The 23014-nt window shown below is 38.9% G+C and overlaps 1 protein-coding gene across 1 annotated transcript; it reads left to right on the top strand.

Moving 5' to 3' along the window:
- The first annotated feature begins 3127 nt into the window (after positions 1–3127).
- sub1b (SUB1 regulator of transcription b) lies at positions 3128–7207 on the top strand. The gene is made up of 5 exons (XM_066712040.1): positions 3128–3240; positions 4822–4894; positions 5057–5170; positions 6128–6236; positions 6681–7207. Exons 2-5 carry the CDS (start codon positions 4823–4825, stop codon positions 6758–6760), a joined length of 375 nt encoding a protein of 124 aa, XP_066568137.1. The 5' UTR covers positions 3128–3240; position 4822; the 3' UTR covers positions 6761–7207.
- Positions 7208–23014: the final 15807 nt, after the last annotated feature.

Below are 23014 nucleotides of genomic sequence, written 5' to 3'. Positions count from 1 at the left end.
CAATCAGATGCCTCCCTGATGGTATTGCATGATGGATAAGTATCTGCCTTTACTTCTCAGCATTGAGGAGACCATTAATTCTGACCAAATCCCCAACTCCATTTGCAGAAATGCAGCCCCAAACTTGCATGGAACCTCCACCATGCTTCACTATTGCCTTCACTGTGTACTGCTCTCCAGTGAATAAACTGCCTTCTGCTACAGCCAAATCTGGACTCATCAGTCCAGAGCACCTGCTGCCATTTTTCTGCACCCCAGTTCCTGTGTTTTTGTGTACAGTTGAGTCGCTTGGCCTTGTTGCTATGTCGGAGGGATGGCTTTTTGTCCACAAGTCTTCCATGAAGGCTACTTCTGACCAGACTTCTCCGCACAGTAGATGGGTGTACCAGGGTTTTCTGCCAATTCTGAGCTGATGGCACTGTTGGACATCTTCCGATTGTGAAGGGAAGTAAGCATGACGTGTCTTTCATCCAAGTTTCCTTGGCCGACCACTGCGTTTACGGGTCCTCAATGTCGCCAGTTTCTTCGTGCTTCTTCAAAAGAGCTTGGACAGCACATCTGGAAACCCCTGTCTGTCTGGGAGAGACCATACTGATGCAGTAGAACTACCTTGTGTCTTGTTGCTGTGCTCAGTCTTGCCATGGTGTTTGACTTTTGACAGTAAACTGTCTTCAGCAACCTCACCTTGTTAGCTGAGTTTGTCTGTTCCACCCAGTTTTATTCCTCCTACACAGCTGTTTCTGTTTCAGTTAATGATTGTGTTTCAACCTACATATTGTATTGATGATCATTAGCACCTGTTTGGTATAATTGTTAAATCATACACCTGACTGTGTGCCTACAAAATCCCTGACTTTGTGCAAGTGTACCAAGAAAGATATGATGATGTTTTGAAGGCAAAGGGTGGTCACACCAAATATGGATTTGATGTAGATTTTTCTTCTGTTCATTCACTTTGCATTTAGTTAATTGATAAATATAATCTATTAACATAGCATTCTTACTTTACAGCATTTTTTCACACCTGCCTAAACCTTTTGCACAGTCCTGTATATATATATATATATATATATATATACCATACTACATATGTAAATTACCCCAGGCTTTTCATATATCCTGCTTGTAATGCATTCAATTATTTTTCATTGATTTTAAGTAAGTAAAACTAAAAATAGTAGATGACGTAATGAGACTTCTAACAGTCTGGAAATAAATTTCACAACTAGACAGAAGGTGAGAGGATTAAGGATTAAGATTACATCATTTTGGTTCACGGCGTCTGTCCTGGGTAATCTCTTTAACTCACTGTGTGTAACTTCCACGGCAGATTTTATGGTTACATTGGCGTATTTGCCTTTACTTCAAATATAGAAATGTGATTTCAAAATGTATTATAGGGCAAATTTCTGATACATTTTCTGCCAGTAGGTCAATAAATTTGACTTGACTGTAACATTTATTCTGCATTGCAGTACAATCACTGTTTACTAGGACAGCAGTGCCTTCATAAAATAATAATAGACATTGAAAGGTCACGAGTACTTACAAAAATAATAATACAATAGAGGGATTGAGAAATAAATCCTTTACTATATGTGACTACAAAACTTTCTGGCAGGGCAGACTGTCTTCAATAAATTGTGAAGCAGGCCAGGGACAAAGGTACAACTTACCTGCATTTCATTACTTAACTTGTCAAGAAGCCAAATTATTTAAGTATTTTATTTAATTTGGTGTTCCTCTGGCTATCTGAAAGCAAGATTTAACAGTTGTTGTGTTCCGAAAAAATACAATTTGTGCTGTGCTTCACACTTTTTAATGTATTATTTATCTGATGGGATATTACTGAACAGCACAGTTATTTTGTCTTAATTCCCCTGTGTTGAATAATGTGGCAGATTAACATAAATTAAGTTTCTGGGTAAACCAAATTAATGTTCAATTCATTGTTAAATGTTACCGTCAATTATCCTAACTTGTCTTAACCCTATCTTCAGCTTTGTTGCACAGACTCAGTATAATAGATACATCCATGTAGGGCTAGTTGTAATTAATATATATATATATTTGCTGCCAACTAAAACAAATCTTCTGGGCATGAAGATATTCAGACATTTGAAAGAGTGCAGTTGCTGTGCTGTGTATGGGCTCTGCCCTGAATGGTTGCTTGTGCTGCAGGGAGTTTTGTCACAAGCTACATTGGTTTTGACTTTCTGGGCTGTCCTGTTGGCTGATTGAGTCAAGTAAGAAGTGCAGTTTTTGTTCCTGCAGTTAATTTTTACTGTCACCAGATATTCACTGCTACAAAACTAAAGTGACACTTTTTTCTTCTTCTTGAAATCTGTAACTACAGCAATGCATTATCTTCCCATCTTTCCATATTGATTTAGCTGTAACAAAACATTATGCAACATTAACTTCACGAATGAACAACAGGAGATTGAAACTGTTTAATTTTATCTGATTAAATTATAAACAAAGATAGATATTATGCACATAGTGTGGTTTCTTGAGAGTGCAGCCATTGGAGGTAATGCAGCTATATACTTATCAACCAAATGATAAGTTGAATAAATCTGATTAATCTAACGATTTTTCTTTTTAAACAATTCTAGAAATATTCAGTTTAAATTGTGATTTTAGAGTAACTATATTGGTCAATGTTGAAATACCATTCAGGTTAATAAGGGCACATTACTTTGGTTCCCCTATTTAATTAGTTCTTCAGAAATGTATATTAATATATTTACATGTATTTACATTTACCAACTATGCCCATAAACATTTCATTGCATTAATTGTATGACACAAATAGAAGAAAACTCTGACACACATATGAATATTTTTTCCATTACAAAAAAGTGAAAACAACGTTTAGCGATAGCAAACAAAAAACTGTTTTCATTACTAACAAAAACCACACTTATAAACCTCTCTCTTAACGAATAAATTCACGGTTTTGTTTATATATTTTAGTTGGGTTTATCCTGTACAGTATTTAGGAAAAAACATGTGTACATAATAATAAATACATAAATAAATAGACTGTTCATACATGGCTATACTTGTCGATAGATGACACAAAACTCCATTTCCCACAATTCCGCGCCGAACACGTGACTGCTCGCGTCCAATAGGCTCTGAGCTCAGAGTGGGTCCGCGACTGCAGATCCACAGCGACTTCCCGCGCCTGCGACTCACTATACTATCCAAGCCAGCCGTGGGCTTACCAACCATGTAAGTAGTGTTTTGGTTTTTTTGGATAGTATAACAACAAGATCAGATAAAGCAATACGAAGATATTATATTTAAAATTCGTTAAATGAGCCAAGCTTGCAGCGCTCATGACACCCTTTCCGTGTCCAAGTGCACAGGCCTAGTAAGATGCGTTTTAATGGGACTGGATTCGCCTGCTGCTGCTGCTGAAGCTGCTTTTCTCGGATCCGCACAACCCGAACCAGAGGAAGCTCAGTGACTCCTTGGTTTACTACATAAAATGGTGGCCAGGTTGCAGTATTGATCTCTTCCCTGCATGCGCAGACAAAGGACAGAGGGAGAAGGATCCCGTTGGGTCCAATGAAAGAGAGAGAGAGAGAGAGAGAGAGAGAGAGATGTGATGAGAGAAGATACAAAGACAGAGCCTCTCCATCGGCCTAGTGTTGATTTTATGAATTTGGGTTAATAACACACACTGTACTCCTATCGGTATCTGTTAGTAAAACAAAATGGTAGATTGGTAAACGTTGGTTTTGATCGTTGTATCCTGTATTTGCGATTTCTCCTGGAACTGTTGAATTGCAATTATCTCTGTCTATACGATACACATAAATACGAGATGGCCACTTTATATTCTGTGATTCAATACACGGTGACTGCTTCCAGTGCGTTTTCAGAGGAGGTGTGTGGAGGAGCATGATTTGGGTGATGAAAGTCAATAGATCTTGGAAGCTGTTTCTTTATGAACGAGTTTATCTAATTAATTAATTAGCTGCGTCAGCGCTCTCGGGCGTGCTGGGATTGTTATATTTTGCACAATTGCGATGATCTATATATTACCTGACATTGCTGCTTGCGCTGTCAATCTTACTACATTATTCAGTATAAAAGGCAGCTGGTGATTCGCCCTATTGTGGAGAAGAAAGACGTGGCCTTATTGAAATGAAATTTAAATGATTTCCTTAAAGTCACAAATATTCCAACCGCACAGCATTTCTGTTGCCTTTTAAGCTACAATGTGTAGGAAATAATGCTTTTTTACTCGCTAGATCATCATGCATTTTCATGGTCTTCTCATGGATGGAAGGAGACGTGGTCGAAATATGCCTGAACTGCAATTGACTATTTAAAATATAATGCATAAATAATTGCATTGCTTTTTGCTACTGTGGCAGCCTGCAAACAGGACATCCCGAATATGTACCCAATATACCATCATTCAGGATCACAAGAGCTGTCTGAAGCTTGCAATCTATTTCTCCAATGATATTGTAGTGCTCCCCCACACTGACCCAGATTCCCTATCAACAAAGCACACCATGTCAGTTTGATTTAGCACCGTTAAACACATCTCACCAAGTAATGCACCTTTTGAATGTGCAATTCTGATGCAAAAATAAACAGTCTTGCAATGATGCCTAAACAACGTATGATGTTTTAATTGTTAAAAAGCACCAACAAAAACAGGTGTTCTCTGTCTGAAATTCGGCCACTTGTGCTTCAGGCCTCCTTTTTGTACGTTTCTTTTGCACTGTGATTGTTTATTTTGGAAAAGTAAAGGGATAAATAAGGGATACATTATTCTCAACCTAATCTTCGCAGAATGCCCAAATCTAAGGAAGTTGTGTCTACGTCCTCCTCTGGAAGCGATTCAGACAGTGAAGTGGAGAAGAAGGTATGTAATCTGACTACTCTTTAATTCCTCCTTACCTAATGGCTTAGCCTGAAGTGTAATTCAGATTGCTGCCATTCACAGTCCTCTCCAGATATGTTGGGAGGTTGACTGAAGGACATCTGGGAGGTGATAACAGCCTTGTGATGGGATTTCTTTTGTCAGGCCAAGAGGAAGAAGCCAACACCCCCAGAGAAGCCAGCAAAGAAACTGAAGAGCGGGGAGAGCTCTCGGGCAGGTGGCTCATCCAAGAGTGATAAGGATGATAACATGTTCCAGGTAAAACCACCCCCGTCTCTGCAGAATCCTACCACTTGGTTTGTGCATCAATATGGCTTCTGACCTGTCTAAAGTGTACCCTGGAACTATTTTGTATGGGGTGTAACTGCCACCCCATGAAACTGTTGGTGGTGTCATGCAGCGTACAGCCATTAAACTAAGCAGTGAAACCGGTAGTATTAAAGCAGGGAACGCAGCTGTCTCTGAAATCTGTTCTGTGGCTGAAAGAACGAGTCTAGCCCTAATTGTTTGTGATAAACTTGTCTCATTCTGCTCCATTTTCAGTACTGGTTCATGAAGGGGATTTCAAGTCAATGCCTCAGGGGATTTACACATTAATATTTTAAAGAACTTTAAGGAAAGCTCAGTTCTGCTTTTTATGTGCAGGAGTAATATATTACTTGTTTTCATTTCAGCAACATACTCCTTTGCCGGACAAAGAACATGTGTAGGAATTCACTAAATGGGCCCATTCCAAATTAGAGCACTCAAAGCAGTTACAACTTCAAATACACGGTAGCAAGCCACATTGGATATCCGCCTCCCTTTGAGTAATCCTAATAGAGTAGCATGCCTAGGGCCTACCAATTGTGTCAGGATACTGTGAGGAGTTCAGAGTAGGAGTGGAATCTGCTTTCTTCCACAGCTTTTATTCTTTCCTTCCCCTGAAGATATACAACATTTTTCTTTCTGCTTTAATGTATTAATTATTTGCCATACATCCTTGGATGCTTTAAACATTGTTATGACAAACATGAACAATGTCTCATCAGTATCGCTCCGTGTTCATGTCAGAAGTAAATGTTAGCTATAGTACGCTTCTCTGCATTTAATTTACTGGTGGCAGGATCTAATCAAACAATTGACATACCTTATACTTGCAACAAAAACTGTTGTGCAGGCTGATGCTTGTCCATGTCTTCATGCTTATTGATCGCTATGTGGTCTTCATCTCAGATTGGGAAGATGCGGTACGTCAGTGTCCGAGACTTCAAAGGCAAAGTCCTGATTGACATTCGAGAGTACTGGATGGACCAAGAAGGAGAGATGAAACCTGGACGCAAAGGTATTAAAATGGCTGCTTTTGGTATACCATAAAAACAATAATAGAGGGGTGTCTGCTATAAGATATATATGACAGTGTCCTGGGGTCACATTTTAAAGATTACTTTGTTAATGGATCTCTTTGCGTTTCAGAAAAGTCAGTTTCGTTAAAGCACTTGAAGATGCTTTTTCTGTCCTTTCTATGTTCTTTCCAAGCCTTGAAGCATATTTGGCAGAATAGCTGCAACTGTTTCTTGCCCTTTTTCTGTTGACAAGATGAATAGATTTTTTTGCCAGAAGCAGGGAAACATTACCTTGTAAAGTGCTTTTCCAGTGAAAATGAATTAAATAAGTGTTTTTTCCCCAGATTAATCATTTAACTGCAAAAACAATTCCGTATGTAAATCCACATTGCATATTCAGTTGGGTTTATTTATATCCCTAAACCGTGATTTATTTATTCCAGGTATCTCCTTAAATCCAGAGCAGTGGAACCAGCTTAAGGAACAGATCTCCGAAATCGATGATGCTGTAAAGAGAATATAAACAAAAGCCGTTTAGAAGCTGAGCTTGCTTTCTTTTGTTTCTTGTTTTTTTTTAAAGATTGTAACCACCAACTTTTACACTGGCATAATGTTTTCTAAAGAATTATGTACTTCTTTTTTTAATACAAAAAAACTCAACATTGTGTATATTTGCAATTCAGTATAATTTGAGTCTTTCAATGCATGTGCATCTTAATGTGTGAAACGCAAAACCAGTTCATTCTATGTAGTTTTCTTTCATTGCTTAAATCTGGGAGGGGTGGGATATGGGCGGGTGGGTTGGGGGTTAAAAATGATTAATCTACAATAAAGTGCTGTATGAGGCACCAAATAATTCCCCCCCCTTTTTGCAATTGTTGTCCGAGTTGTTTATTCCACTGTCTTCATTTGTTGACTGTGACTGTTAAATCACTTTGTTACATGGAAATACAGTTGGTTTGTACTGAAAGGGTCTGTGTTGTGTGTTCTGTGGGAACCTGTTCTGCGTGGCTTCTTGCTTTACTTCCTGTTGATTAGCATTAGGGCACTGTTCAGACTGAATTTTAATGCATGGTAATGGAGAATTATTTAAGCATTATTAGTACACACCCTTAACCAGCGTGACTTTCAGTTGTCACAACATACATTTAATTGAAAACCATTAAAAAAAAATTACATTATAAAATAGTGCTTAATAGAGCAGTAATGAAGCAAGTCTGATACTAATTACAGGGACATGTTATTTTCAGGGTAGTTCTAATAGAAGATGTAATACAGTAATGATTACACGTGTGCTATGTGCACGGGGGATGAAGCAGGGATGCTCACCCAATCTAGGGAAGCAGTTATATTTAAGACAAGCTGAGGAAGTACAGTTCAAATAATATGGATCATGGGGAACAATAAGGGGGGGCAGGCATGTGCAAGTTACAAAAGTGCATTAGTTTTGATTACAATGTTGTCCACAAGGGCAGTGCTGAGGGGCCACAGCTCAAGGACAGGGCCCTCCTGAACTACAGTTCAAGCTGCTGATTGAGAGTGAGTGGATTTCAGTCTTTATAGCACCATGTTGCCAGTGATGCAGTACTCCATGGTCCTTAAACCCAGAACCATTGCTTCCTGTTGGCCACAAGATGGCACTAAGAGTACAGTGTGAAAGTGGGTGTCATTGTCAATGTTGGTTTTTGTTAAGTATTTGAATTTCCAAACATTAAGACATGTGAAAAGAATCTCTGAGAAGGTCAAGGAAATGTATCTTTACATCCAATAATATGTGCAATTACCTTTTCTCAGACCTAATCAATCTATAGGATATCCTTCTCTATTTTATATATATATATATATATATATATATATATATACACCCTAAAATATGCATCTATATCTTTTCCCCATTGATGGTCCCATCTAGGGTGTAGCCTGCCTTCCGTGTGTCCACTAGCTTTGGCTCTGGTTTACCACAAACCTGTTCTTAATGAGGCAGTTCATGAAAATGGATGGATGAATGTATAGCCAACTGTTCTGGCATTCATCGTAAGTAAACTGTAAATTGGGGCGCAAGTATTTATGAAAATCTTTCTAATATTACTGAAAATATGCTGTTGTGTTGAATGGACTAAATTGATGACAACACTATTAAGTGTCCCTTGGGAAGCTGACTGGAATTTTGAAGAAATCGTAGGATGTGTTGTAAAATTAGGAAGTAGTTTTCGAATAGGGCAAGATGTGAGACCTTATGTGATGCAGTCTGTTCTATGCTGGAAGATCTTCAAAATGTCTTGCTTTCAGTGATAAACTTGAAGCTGTAACCGAACTGCCAATGGGCTTGTGGAAATGCAATCTGTATTTTGTGTTTTGTTTTTTGTTTGGCTGGCTGGCAGGCAGAGTTGTGATGGGTGTCGCTCTGAGACGTGTGCAGTGCGTTGTGAAAAGAGGTGGTTGTCCTACAGTGGACCAGGTGCCCTGAACACATGGAAAATACACATCGGCTTCCATTTCAGCAATGGGCTGGAAGTCACACTTGCACATTCTGTGGTTCCCTGGCCAGAGATCATGTCACAAGAGCAACGCTGTAAAATCACAGCCTACTGCACAGGTGTGGGATTCGTTTATTTGTGGAGAGCTAAAGCTTTAAAGCTGAGATGGGAATGCAGCTCATCCATTTTTTCAAGTCAGGCGGACACGCAGTTTGAGAGGTGTCAAATGTTCCGAATTCAGCTTTTCCTTGCCCCATACAGCTTTGCTTTGTTTAAGCTAATAGAGAATATCCAGTTTCTTGGAAGGAATGTGTTCTTCCATCATGATGTGCACTGCATATTGATTATGGGGTTATTTCTGTTTCCTGTCTGTGATAGAGATGATATTGGCAAGCTTGGGTCTTCTATGAAACACAGAGGGGGATCAAGCCAGTTCTTATGAACCTTATTATCTTAACAATTGACACAGTACCATTAGGATCCTGAGCTTGAGAAACTGTTTTTCTGGTGGAGACAGAATCATTAATCTCCAGCCTGTCAGCATTTAAGGAAAGAATTACCTTTGAAAATAAAGCAGAAGCCAGAATATAACACTTTTGCAGTCCAGGATGCTACATTATCATCCATTTACATTGCTTTTAAAAGAAATACACTAATTTTGAAATATCATCCAAATGTGTATCCAGAAAGATTATATATATATATATATATATATATATATATATATATATATATATATATATATATATATATACACTCACCTAAAGGATTATTAGGAACACCTGTTCAATTTCTCATTAATGCAATTATCTAACCAACCAATCACATGGCAGTTGCTTCAATGCATTTAGGGGTGTGGTCCTGGTCAAGACAATCTCCTGAACTCCAAACTGAATGTCTGAATGGGAAAGAAAGGTGATTTAAGCAATTTTGAGCGTGGCATGGTTGTTGGTGCCAGACGGGCCGGTCTGAGTATTTCACAATCTGCTCAGTTACTGGGATTTTCACGCACAACCATTTCTAGGGTTTACAAAGAATGGTGTGAAAATGGAAAAACATCCAGTATGCGGCAGTCCTGTGGGCGAAAATGCCTTGTTGATGCTAGAGGTCAGAGGAGAATGGGCCGACTGATTCAAGCTGATAGAAGAGCAACTTTGACTGAAATAACCACTCGTTACAACCGAGGTATGCAGCAAAGCATTTGTGAAGCCACAACACGTACAACCTTGAGGCGGATGGGCTACAACAGCAGAAGACCCCACCGGGTACCACTCATCTCCACTACAAATAGGAAAAAGAGGCTACAATTTGCACAAGCTCACCAAAATTGGACAGTTGAAGACTGGAAAAATGTTGCCTGGTCTGATGAGTCTCGATTTCTGTTGAGACATTCAGATGGTAGAGTCAGAATTTGGCGTAAACAGAATGAGAACATGGATCCATCATGCCTTGTTACCACTGTGCAGGCTGGTGGTGGTGGTGTAATGGTGTGGGGGATGTTTTCTTGGCACACTTTAGGCCCCTTAGTGCCAATTGGGCATCATTTAAATGCCATGGCCTACCTGAGCATTGTTTCTGACCATGTCCATCCCTTTATGACCACCATGTACCCATCCTCTGATGGCGACTTCCAGCAGGATAATGCACCATGTCACAAAGGTCGAATCATTTCAAATTGGTTTCTTGAACATGACAATGAGTTCACTGTACTAAACTGGCCCCCACAGTCACCAGATCTCAACCCAATAGAGCATCTTTGGGATGTGGTGGAACGGGAGCTTCGTGCCCTGGATGTGCATCCCACAAATCTCCATCAACTGCAAGATGCTATCCTATCAATATGGGCCAACATTTCTAAAGAATGCTTTCAGCACCTTGTTGAATCAATGCCACGTAGAATTAAGGCAGTTCTGAAGGCGAAAGGGGGTCAAACACAGTATTAGTATGGTGTTCTTAATAATCCTTTAGGTGAGTGTATATATATATATATATATATATATAAAAATTAGCATTAGGGTTGCTCAGTGCCTTACAACCTCAGCACCTCCTTAAGACACCGCTGTAGAGTACATGTGGAACATCGTATGCTGGCGTTTGTAAAACCATGCTAGTTGCCTTGGATGAAGGCATCTGCTACATAATTTCATTGCTACATTGACTTCTCTGTCAAATGAGAGCATAGAATGGTAAATCATCATTCTTGGGAGTTTGGTGTGTATAATACACATGTCCAGCAGATGTCAGTATTTCCCCATTTGACAATAAGCAGAATACAAAGAAGGGCCATGGACACCAGCCTTACTTTGGGGTCAGTGGTGCTCCCTCCTGTCATCACACTAATGACATCTTAGTCAAAAGGAAGGTAAAGGCATAATTTCAAACAGAACAGCAAAAGGACAAAAATCAAAAACAACCCAAAAAATGCACTGGAGTCTGAAGTCTGGAACTGGAGTACACCCTCCCTGAATTATATAATAAAAACACATTTGTAGGGATAATATAATCAAGAAGACATAGAAGTATTGATACAGATGAGCTGAGAAATACCTATTCACTTTGGTAAAGAATTCAACACTAAGAGGCCATCAAAAATGCAATAAATCAGACCAGCAGTCTGTAGAAACTGCATACCTGCCAGGGATTTAGGGGAAAAGCAAGTTAGTACCTACCTGTCTAGGAAGTAATAAATATGAGGCCAGTGTTTAGCATGAATAAGTGTGGAATTTACAGGGTCAAGAAGCAATGCTCATGTAGCACTTGCATGGGGAATTTGTTTTGCCCCTCAATCAAACTTGAGAGGTTTGTGTGCTGGCACTGTCAGGGTTTCACTGTGTGTTCTGTGTGGTGATAAGAAAACAAAAACCTGAGCTTCACAAACTGTTATTGAGCATCACATACTGTCCAGCAACTGAACCATGCAAGAAAAAAACTGCATCCATCTATCATTTTCACTATGCGGACCTATTGAATGTAAATTACTTACCTAAAGATTAGATTTCTCATTTAAATCAGAACATTTTGGAACGATTTTCCTAACTAGTTAATAGACTGTAAATCATAAATTGTGGAGAATCTAGACTTAAGTGATAATTCAGTATATATTTATGTTTATTGTTGTGTCACAAATGTCTTAACAATGTTTTTATACTTTTAAAGGGAAATGTGCACACTAACCAGAAATGATGGTTCATCTACGAAGTTTAATTTTTTTTCAGTTGTTTACGTGACAGCATTGATCTGTAAGAGTGGTATGTATCTTACTTATACACTATAACAACACATAAAGATACATAAAACTGTGATTTTAGAAAAAGTTCTGCTTTAACTTCATTTCAACAGTAACAGTATTCTGGAAGGGCCCAATAGAGATATCGCCTTTTTGGTTATCACCAAGATAAACTGCCACAGTTGCAGATCAGATGTGCTAATTTGAGTTGTTCGAGTTGTTTACAACTGTGAATGTCCTGATTATCTAATGAAACCCTGGGCTCTGCACCCTGGGGTTGATTTCAGTGTAACTGTGGGACAGGTAGAGGTTGCTCGTGTTGCCTCAGTAACAGGTTACCACTAGGAATGTTGAAATTATGAAACACAGTAGGCCTGGGCGAGATGACTTAAAAATAATATCTCAATATTTTTAGAAGTTTGGGTGATACACGATAGATCTCTCGAAATTTCTTGTTTTTCTCCAATCAAGCTACAAAATAAGACCAAAGACATTCAAAAAACAAGTATTTCTTTAATCATTAAATATGCAAAACTAACAAATACCAGATGTAGGCTGTCATGGTAAATATATGCAGAATGTAACATATTACAGCGTAAATGTGTTGCGTGATTACTATTACTTGTGTTATGTTGCTATGGGATTATATACACCGATCAGCCATAAGATTATGACCACCTGCCTAATATTGTGTAGGTCCCCCTTTTGCCGCAAAAAAGCCCTGACCTGTCATGGCATGGACTCCACTAGACCTCTGAAGGTGTGCTGTGGTATCTGGCACCAAGACGTTAGCAGCAGATCCTTTAAGTCCTGTAAGTCGCGAGGTGGGGCCTTTTGTCCAGCACATCCCACAGATGCTCGATTGGATTGAGATCTGGGGAATTTGAAGGCCAAGTCAACACCTTGAACTCGTGATTCATCAGACCAGGCCACCTTCTTCCATTGCTCCGTGGTCCAGTTCTGATGCTCACGTGCCCATTGTAGGCGCTTTCGGCAGTGGACAGGGGTCAGCATGGGCACCCTGACTGGTCTGCGGCTAAGCAGCCCCATACGCAACAAACTGCGATGCACTGTGTGTTCTGACACCTTTCTATCAGAACCAGCATGAACTTTTTCAGCAATTTGAGCTACAGTAGCTCGTCTGTTGGATCGGACCACACGGGCCAGCCTTCGCTCCCCACGTGCATCAGTGAGCCTTGGCTGCCCATGACCCTGTCGCCGGTTCACCGCTTTTCCTTCCTTGGAGCACTTTTGATAGGTACTGACCACTGCAGACCGGGAACACCCCACAAGAGCTGCAGTTTTGGAGATGCTCTGACCCAGTCGTCTAGCCGTCACAATGTGGCCCTTGTCAAAGTCGCTCAGATCCTTATGCTGCCCATTTCTCCTGCTTCTAACACATCAACTTTGAGGACAAAATGTTCACTTGCTGCCTAATATATCCCACCCACTGACAGGTGCCATGATAACGAGATTATCAGTGTTATTCACTTCACCTGTCAGTGGTCATAATGTTATGGCTGATTGGTGTGTGTGTATATATATATATATACACACACACACACAGTATGATTTACTGTCACATAACAGCAATAACACAAGTAATAGTAATCACGCAACACATGTGCTGTAAAATGGTACAGATTCAGCTAGATTTCCCACAGCCGGGTTTATAGTGGCGCATCTGCTAGACAGAGACATTTCTCCTCTGACTGTCGCGTTTCCGGTACAGCGCGTGTTAATACAAAATATTATTATTATTATTATTATTATTATAAAAACTGTTGTACCACTTCACCATCTTAATAAAAAGAAAATGAAACTTTCTGCATTTGTTTACATTTCTTTACAATGTATTCAAATACTAACAAACTTTATTATTCTTTAGTTCTATACAAATTATATACATCTAAATTAAGGGGCGTGGGGGTGCGACGCGTATGTCAGCACATATAAGCCAGGGGTGCCGCTTCCCAGCTACACACACGCTACAACTGCGGCAACATTGTGTGTTAGCAGGGTTAGCTTGAATAGCGCTGCGGAAACCGTGTGTGTGTATGTGTGTATGTATGGGTATATATTCATATATCCGCATTCGCTTCTGTTTTTACTGTGTAATTGTAACATTTAATAGCTATTATTTCGTTTATTCACTTCCAGTGCTTTAAATAAAATCTTAATATAGCGAGTGTAACATTGATGGTAATTCCACGAACCCGTCTGTTTGTAAAATAAACGTGCAACTTTATAAGCAGTTGCATCTCCTGATTAACGACTTCAAAACTACTCATTTACTAACATCAACACAAATGATTAGATTGTAACACCGCGGAGATACATGTGCTCCCTCCTCTTCATTCCTTCTCCCGCCTTACTTTGATAAATGAGGAAGGCGATTTGCCGAATAAAAAAAGGACTGATAAGTGTCTTCTGCAAGTGATTGACCACAAAGATTGACAGGCATTTCCTGCAAAGTGAGTGTTTGCATAAAAAAAGTTACTCCTCCCACCTGCAGCTGTACATATATTTGCATAACAATGACAAAAACTCCATACTCGCTATATAAGCATTTTGAATTTCGCCCAAAACAATAAATCGAGTATATCGTAAAAACTCGATATATCGCCCAGCCCTAAAACACAGTAATAATATTTTGTTTGTCTGTGTATGCAAAACACATTCACAAATAATTCAAACAGCACAGTAAATGTTGCAGATTTGCATTTTTAGATAGAATTAAGATCATTTTAATAATGAAAGTTAAAAAGATCAGTAAGAAGCAGACAGTGAGTACAGGGAAGTTACTTATATAAATAGTACTAGTCAACCATGTTGCACATGAGAAAGGAAAAAGTTTAATTTAACTTGTACCAACCAAAACTACCAAACACACACACACACACACACACATATATATATATATATATATATATATATATATATATATATATATATATATATATATATATATATATTAGTTCGAGCAAAAAGTACTGAAAGTACATTGTATGTTCATTATTTGTATTCTTGTTTATCCATGCTTGATCCACAATCCATCTTTACAAAATGTACAGTTAAACTGCAGTTCTGTTAAAGGACCTTTAATTGTTTTTCATAAATAATATGTTCAATCTTTCATTTAATTAAAGTTTGGCATTAGAAAGGAAAATTATATTCTGACCTTAGAGCAATCACCCCCCTCCCAAAAAAAATAAAAAAAATAAACTAAAATGACTTGGTTTCTAAGGAGAACATAACATGCTTAATGAGAAAAGATACAGAAGTTCAGAAAATACATTCATTATAGATCCACATGCACTTCAGTCTTGGAAAGGTTTGTGGTACTGCTTGAAACAGCAGTGAACTGTCAACTGGCCCACTTCCAATGTAAGAACTTATAAAAAAAAATCGTAAATATTATAATTTTGGACAAGTTCTGCAGCTTTAGTAAGGAAGGCGGTGTTGTTGGCTCCAGTCACACAGACTTTTAGAAGGTGTGCCACAATATACTGATTTACTGCTCTGCTTTGGTTGTGTACCTACTGATGTTCCAAAACTTACAGATTTGTGTTGTCTTAGCTTGGCTACCATGACTTCAGTCCAGTTCGTAAATAAGCACCACCAAAGTTTATTAAAGTGGACTGACTTTTAAATGTTATAATTATTCATTACTTTAAACACATAAATCATTGAATGTATCAAACAAATTACATTTACAGTGCCTTGTAGTTTTGAAAGACATTGAAATGACTACCTTTCAAGTTATTGTGGTTATTTTTACACTGGCAAGAAGCTTGAGGGTGTTAATTGTAAGGATTAAAACATATTTTGATACACTACAGGTGTGATATGCACACGTCAGTGAAACAGCAACTGAGGCTCCATGAATACAAAATGGAGGCACTGGCAAACTATTTAGCTTAAACTCTGGCTCTTGATCTCAGCCTAATATGTTACAGCAGTGATGGTGATGAATACCAGAAAACAAAAGCATGATGGGCATCAACTTCAACTCTCTTAACACTATTGAAATGATGACGTGCTCTCAGATGAAATCCTAAGGGAAATACAGTTGGGTCCATAAATATTTGGACAGTGATACAATTGTCATCATTTTGGCTCTGTACACCACCACAATGGATTTGAAAGAATCAAGATGTGTTTAAGTGTAGACTTTCATCTTTGAGTTACATCCAAATTGGGTGAACGGTGTAGGAATTAGACCCATTTTTATATTTGGTCCCCCCAATTGCAGTGGCTCAGAAGTAATTGGATAAATTAACAATCATGAATTAAATTGTGTTTCAATACTTGGTTGCAAATCCTTTGCAGTAAATGACTGCTTGAAGTCTGGAAACCATAGACATCACCAGATACTGGGTTTCTTCCCTGGTGATGCTCTGCCAGGCCTGCACTGCAGCTGTCTTTAGTTCCTGCTTGTTCTTGGTGTGTTTTGCCTTCACAGATGAGGAGCTATGCTTCGGATCATGAGCAGTTCCTTCCCTTCTCCATACTCTTCTCTTCCCATCATTCACAAGTTGATCTTTGTTCCAGAACTGTACAGGGTTCTTTAGATGTTTTTTTGGCAAACTCTAATCTGGTCTTCCAGTTTTTGGGGCTTACCAATGGTTTACATCTTGTGGTAAACCCTCTGTATTTACTTTGGTAACTTTGATTGTTGACTTTGGACACAGATACGCCTACTTCCTGGAGGGTGTTCTTGATCTGGACAACTGTTTTTCTTCACCAGGGAAATAATGTTTCTGTCATCCACCACAGTTGTTTTCCGTGGTCTTCCAGGCCTTTTGGTGTTCCTGAGCTCACCGGTGTGTTCTTTCTTTTTAACAATGTATCAAAATAGTTGATTTTGCCTAATGTTTTTGCTATCTGTGCTATGATTGGTTTGTTTTGATTTCTAAGGCGAAACTGAAGGCAAAACTCCCCAAGAACAAGCAGGAACTAAAGACAGCTGCAGTGCAGGCCTGGCAGAGCATCACCAGGGACGAAACCCAGCATCTGGTGATATATATGGGTTCCAGACTTCAGGCAGTTATTGACTGCAAAGGATTAGCAACCAACTTTTCAAATCCATTGTGGTGGCATACAGAGCCAACATGATGACAGTTGTGTCTCTGTCCAAATATTCATGGACCTAACTGTATTTCACTTGTAGAAGTAAATTAAGAGAAATTTAAAACACCTGGGTATAATAAAACACAACATATTACACAAAAAGCCTCTTGTCCTCCTTCTGTTTGTAATGTTATCATTTTTAATTAATTCAGAATTATGGCCAGTGTTTCACAAAGCTGACTAGCTGCCAACAGACTCTTCAGCAGCGGGGAGAACCGCTGCCAGCCTCTTGTTCCATCACAGATATGATCCGTGGAAGTTGGTGAAAAATAATAAGGGCTGCTGAGGTCATGGTGTTTGTGCTGTTTACTCCTGGAACCCTTCCATATCACCCTGCAATCTAAATGGAATTAAGTCATGGTGTTGAGCACCAATGCTAGAAGCCCCGTCCCATCTCCACGGTTACGGAAAATGTGAGCAGAAACAGGCCTGAATGGTCCGATAGCACTGGAATTCAGCTCAATTAATTAGTGTCAGCATGAGAGACAACGCATTTCAGTGGTGCTGTTCGGGGATGAGCGCAGAGTTCCGTGTGCAGGGCATCAAACACAAGCTCTCGATATCTCAGTTTTAAAGCGCTCCAGGAGCATTTTCTGCCCTTTTCCCAGTTTGTTGTAAGTTCCGTAGGGGGCTTCTGCACCCCCATCATCGCTCCAAATTACAATAATATACTCCAAACCACATGGCCAGTCTTCCAGAGAAAAGCAGAGACTTACTGGAGCTGCAAATATTCCTGGTATATTTGTGAACAAACCACAAACCACACACAAAACCACACACAAAACGACATGTCCTTCTACAAAAATTGAGAGCAATTAACTAACAGAAACAGAAGAAGAATGAATAACATGAATGTAAAAAGCATGAGATGGCTGGCAAGGAGGAAAATATATTTTGTCCTTGTTCTGCTTGTTCATGTTAAAAAAAATCAACAGAGATCACTGAATACTTATGTGGAGAGGCAGACATGTTTGGAACTTCCATGTTTCTTTAATAAGTTAAAGGGTACAATAACATGAGTTTTCTGTTTGTCATACTTGCAAATAGACATCCAGATTTGAGGTGTTTGCAAATTGATAGGTGTGTCTGTTAGGGTTAGGGTTAGGGTTTAATAAAGCATGGCCATATTCAGTGGCATGGGTTTGATTTCAGAATTTGGGGGACGAGTCCTCCGCGGAGCAGGGGGGCGAGTGCCCTACACTTATAGAGCCAGGCATACATTATTGGGGAGGACAATTTAACATTCTCTCAACATCCCCTCCTAAACCGATGCCTATGGCCTTATTGGGTGTATTAGGGGCTGACCGTGAGAAGCATTCTTGCTTTCAAAAAAGTGTTCAAGGTTGCTTGTAATATTCAATTACAACTTGTGAATTTTACTTGTAAATTGGTATCTTTATGAAGATTGTAATTTGCCTGTTTATGTGGAGGGGTTGTGTGCTCAATATCACATTTCAGTTTACATCCCTTGTAATTCTAAGTTCAGATTTCATTCAGCATGATAACATGAATGGCTGCCAACTGTTTTACATCTTATTGCCAATGAACATGAAATGAGCACATGTGCCACTGATATAGAGGGCTTGTATATTCCGCTTCCACTTCCACTAAGTCCTGTCATTAACCAAAACTTATGGTTTGTAGGGCAATAAAAAGGCTGCTCAATGACATACTATACATGCCAAGTGTCTGAAAAGCATTACTCGGGGTAAGAAATTGTACATCTCCCTCTTTCTCTCTTTTTCTCTCCGCAAGATACCTTGACTACTATGCCTTGAGCATTCTTCTCTACAGAACGTGGACTCTGGGTCCTATTAACCTGTCCCTGAGAGTTTGTTTTTACATGCCTATACCCTTGGTGCCATTGCCTCTGTTAACAGTCTCTCATATTGCTTTCCTAATGAGTGGCACCAAGCTGGAGATTGCTTCCGGAGGAAGACACAAGACATGGTGGGGGGTGTCTGCAGTACAACGAGGAATAACACCCACCTCTGTCAGGGGCAGGTCCAACTATGCACTCTGTAAGTGTTAAATATTTTCAAAACATGAAACCCAACTCTTTTAAACATTGCTCTCACTGTTTCCTTAGTCCTCCTATTTGGATGCTTGCATTCCTCACTCAACAGGGTACTACACTAATATCCGTAACGATATATGATGGCTCGTCATTGTGACAAACATGCTTGGGAGCTGCTCTGGTCTGGGCCACGCTGTTTACAACCCAGTATAATTGTTCAGGAATGTGTAGGACCAGGCATGAGCCACCAATTTATGAAGTATGGCCCAGATTTGAATGCTGATGTCTGCCAATAAAAAGCAACCTTTGGAGTGTCTAAAATTGAAATGTATTGAATAAAGCAACTCAGCTGGATGATTAAAATATTTTTATTTCTATCATGCCTTTAACTGCTTGCTAACAGCTCCCATCATGGGGCACTATAATTTACAGGCATTTTACTGGCATGGGGTCCTAGGGTACAAATACCTCACAGTAGAGGCTCTGGATGCATGCCAAGCACCACTAGGCCCAAACCCAACACTGGGAATAAACTCAGTTATTGAACAAGTCAGGATGTATGTCTCTTGCTTAAAATGACCACGTATCATTTTCTGACTGGGCAGATTTGGATTTACATTATGACGCATAGTCCATATACAATAAATATATTTCACATCTCACAAAGCTCCCCCTTTCACAATTTTAGAATTGTGAAGGACACAAAAAAAACAAGAATAAATAAATATAATTGTTATCTCTGCTCTCCTCTGCATGGAAAACAAATATCGTGGAAACCTTTATTCTGGCATATTGTTAGCTTTTCTGGCAATGGTTTTCTGGTTTGTGTTTGTTCTCCGAATGAATATGAAGACAGTGATAAAATCTGTTTCTGTAACCTGCTTCTTTCACTATAGATTGAACAAAATATACAAAAACAGGAGTTATGATATGAAACAAGCCAAATAACTGACAAGTCTGAAAGATGTGTCATTGACAGATCAACATGGTGATGGGGGCTGTTGTAAACACACCAGTGCTCAGTTCTAGCTAGAGTGCACCTCCATTTGAAATCAGGCCTGTTCGGTGATATGAAAGTATAACTCATGTGTCAGTCAGCTTTTGATATCCTTTACAGAATATGAAGGAATGCACATGGAGGCTGCCAGTCTCAGCAGCTCTTGCCAAAATATTAAGATGGCATGAAGGAGGGAACACATCAGTGGATCCAGTAACAGTTCAAAACAAGAGGACTGTTGACTCTCCCCCTGGTGCTGAAATAATGAGGAGTAATTTAGGTATTCGGCTATACCGTAACTTTCATTCCTTTCAGACGCTGACTTTACTTTTCTCCATTAGTTATTTGTACCTTTGAATGCTTCTCTTTACTTCAAATCTAAAACAGAAACAATATGGCCAAATGTGTTCTTACGAGAGAAATTAGGAAGGCCATGCCAACAGGATGATTGTGTCATTATGGGAGTATCTGACTTGCCCAAGCAGATTACTCTTAACTTTATGTCTATTCTGAGAAGTGGCGGCATACAATAGTGGATCCTGTATTAATGACGTAAGTTGGTACTGAATCAATTGCAAAAAGGCAATGGTACTCTGGGGACTTTGTGGCTTTCTCTAGTTCACACTAACTCGTTAAAGACTACATCACAACACCGAAGCCCACCCTCCAAAGTGAAAACTAAAACTGGTTGTGAAACATATTTCAAGGGAAAAGGGCTTTTATAATGCTTTTGGTTGTCCATATAACTTGTCACGATGACCTGACATCTCACATAGAGGAATAAGTGCCATTTGGAACAAACAATTTCAGTGTTTGTAGCCCCGCTCAAATTCTGTTTCCTAAAAAGAGGAGCATCTGATATAAAATGTGCTTGGATACATGAGAAAATCAAACTGACAGCATAATAACTGCACACTTCAACATTAACTAATATTCCAATGAAAAAGAAAATAATTCATTAAGGTTATAAACTGGCTTTGTTGTTCAGTGTTTAAACTGTGACAATAGAGACTCTCACCTTAACCATCATGATGCAAAAGCAAAGACAGTGGATACACTTTATCAGCCAAACCAGTTAGTTATAGTCCATGATAAAAACAACAAAATAAATACTACTTTAACCTCATTGCAGATTTCCTTTTCCTTTTCCCCTTCCTCCCCTTTTGTGAACTTCTTTGATTTTACCAGGACTAAAATAGACAAATCCTCGGATTTCCCTTCTCTTTTACATCTTGACACCAAATGACCTTAATTTTAGGAAGTTGTAAAAGAAGCTGAAGAAAATTTTATCCTGGATAAGCTATGTAGAAGTGCAAGAGATGCAATGAAGAGCTTGAGGTTGTACTCCAAAACACACCAGTCCCGTGGGTAATTTCCTGTTTTTTATTGTCGCTGCTTTCAGTGAAACAGATGAAAGATGTTTTTGAGTCACAAAAAGAACATAAAGTCTTGGTCCTGGAAGACATTTATTTTTATGATGGATACCTTCCCACCATTGTACCTAGATATTAGCATTTATTCTTCAAATTAAGAGTTGGATTGAATTTTGATTAGTACAAATGGCAAAATAGGGGAACAAATTGATTTTTAAGTAATAATTCATAAGAATGCCTGTTTCAAGTGAAAATGACAAAGCCTTGGCAAGCAATAATTAAGGTCTGGTTCACAAAGGCAGAATTATGCTGTGCCAAACTGTGCAAAGCTTTTGAGTATTTGACTGGAACCCTGTAACTGCTTTAACAAGCTGAACTTGAACCAGTAAATGACATCAATAAATGAAAAAGCTACAAACATTGAACTCATGGAATATAAAGATATTAATGAACAGCTGTGCCTTGACTTTCTAAAACATTGCCCTGAATGTAGAGTATAATCACTCTGTGCGTGAGGTCATTAGGTTCCAGTCATATACATATATCAAGTCAAAAAACACCATCAAGAACTGAATTTAAGATTTATTTGATTTAATCCAGGCCTTAATTGAGTTGATGAACACACACACACACACACACACACACACACATACACTTTTAACAGGATAGTAGAAATATGCCTTGAAAGGAAGTACAGTATTTCCAGTGAACGTTTCTGTGCTCCAGATATAGCAATGTTCTTCCAAAGGAATGTCTATGAATCACAAAAGCAAAGAAAGCGAAAACTTTGAAGCTGTGAGTTGCCGACAACAGTTAAGATAAGCTACACTGACTTGCGATGACATGCCAGTTAATAGATAATCAGCCTTGGCTGTGACACAAATGCAACATACCCTTTATTGTGCCCTCATGTGAAAATAATCTCCCTGCTTCTGCAGCAACTTGTTTTATTTTTACAGTTGTTAACAAAGCAAGATGAATAGCATTTTTTTTGGGGGGGGGGGTTAAGTGAAATGCAACACAGTAAACTGTCAAACACTTGAAACATGGGAACTCATAGGTGAACTGCCTGTTCAGTTTTATGCATGTACATATCAAGTTAACAATTAGGGGAATTGGTGGCTGTGTCATTATCATATCTGTGATATTGCTAACATGACAACAAGGGGTTTACATGCAGTTCACAGAACAGTGCAGCATGAGGGAAAAATGTGTTTATTGGCATTCACAGTTGCTTTGTTCAGGGAATGATGCAAAATATCTGAAAACATGGTGTGGTTATTTTCTGATTTATTGATATTTTGCCTTTTGTTATTGTGGTACACTGGTGCACTTTTGATCCAGATTACCCATACTAATACCAGATTGTAAAATATATGCATTTAATACTACAACTTCAACAACCATTACTACTACTACTACTACTACTACTACTACTACTACTAATAATAATAATAATAATAATAATCATCATCATCATCATCATCATCTATTCATTTGAATAACTACAATTGAATAATGATTGATTCTGATGTCCGAGCAGTACAGTAACCA

Source organism: Amia ocellicauda, chromosome 8 (assembly GCF_036373705.1).
Source record: "Amia ocellicauda isolate fAmiCal2 chromosome 8, fAmiCal2.hap1, whole genome shotgun sequence".
NCBI classification, from domain to species: Eukaryota; Metazoa; Chordata; class Actinopteri; order Amiiformes; family Amiidae; genus Amia; species Amia ocellicauda.
This window is presented reverse-complemented; position numbering and strand designations above follow the sequence as displayed.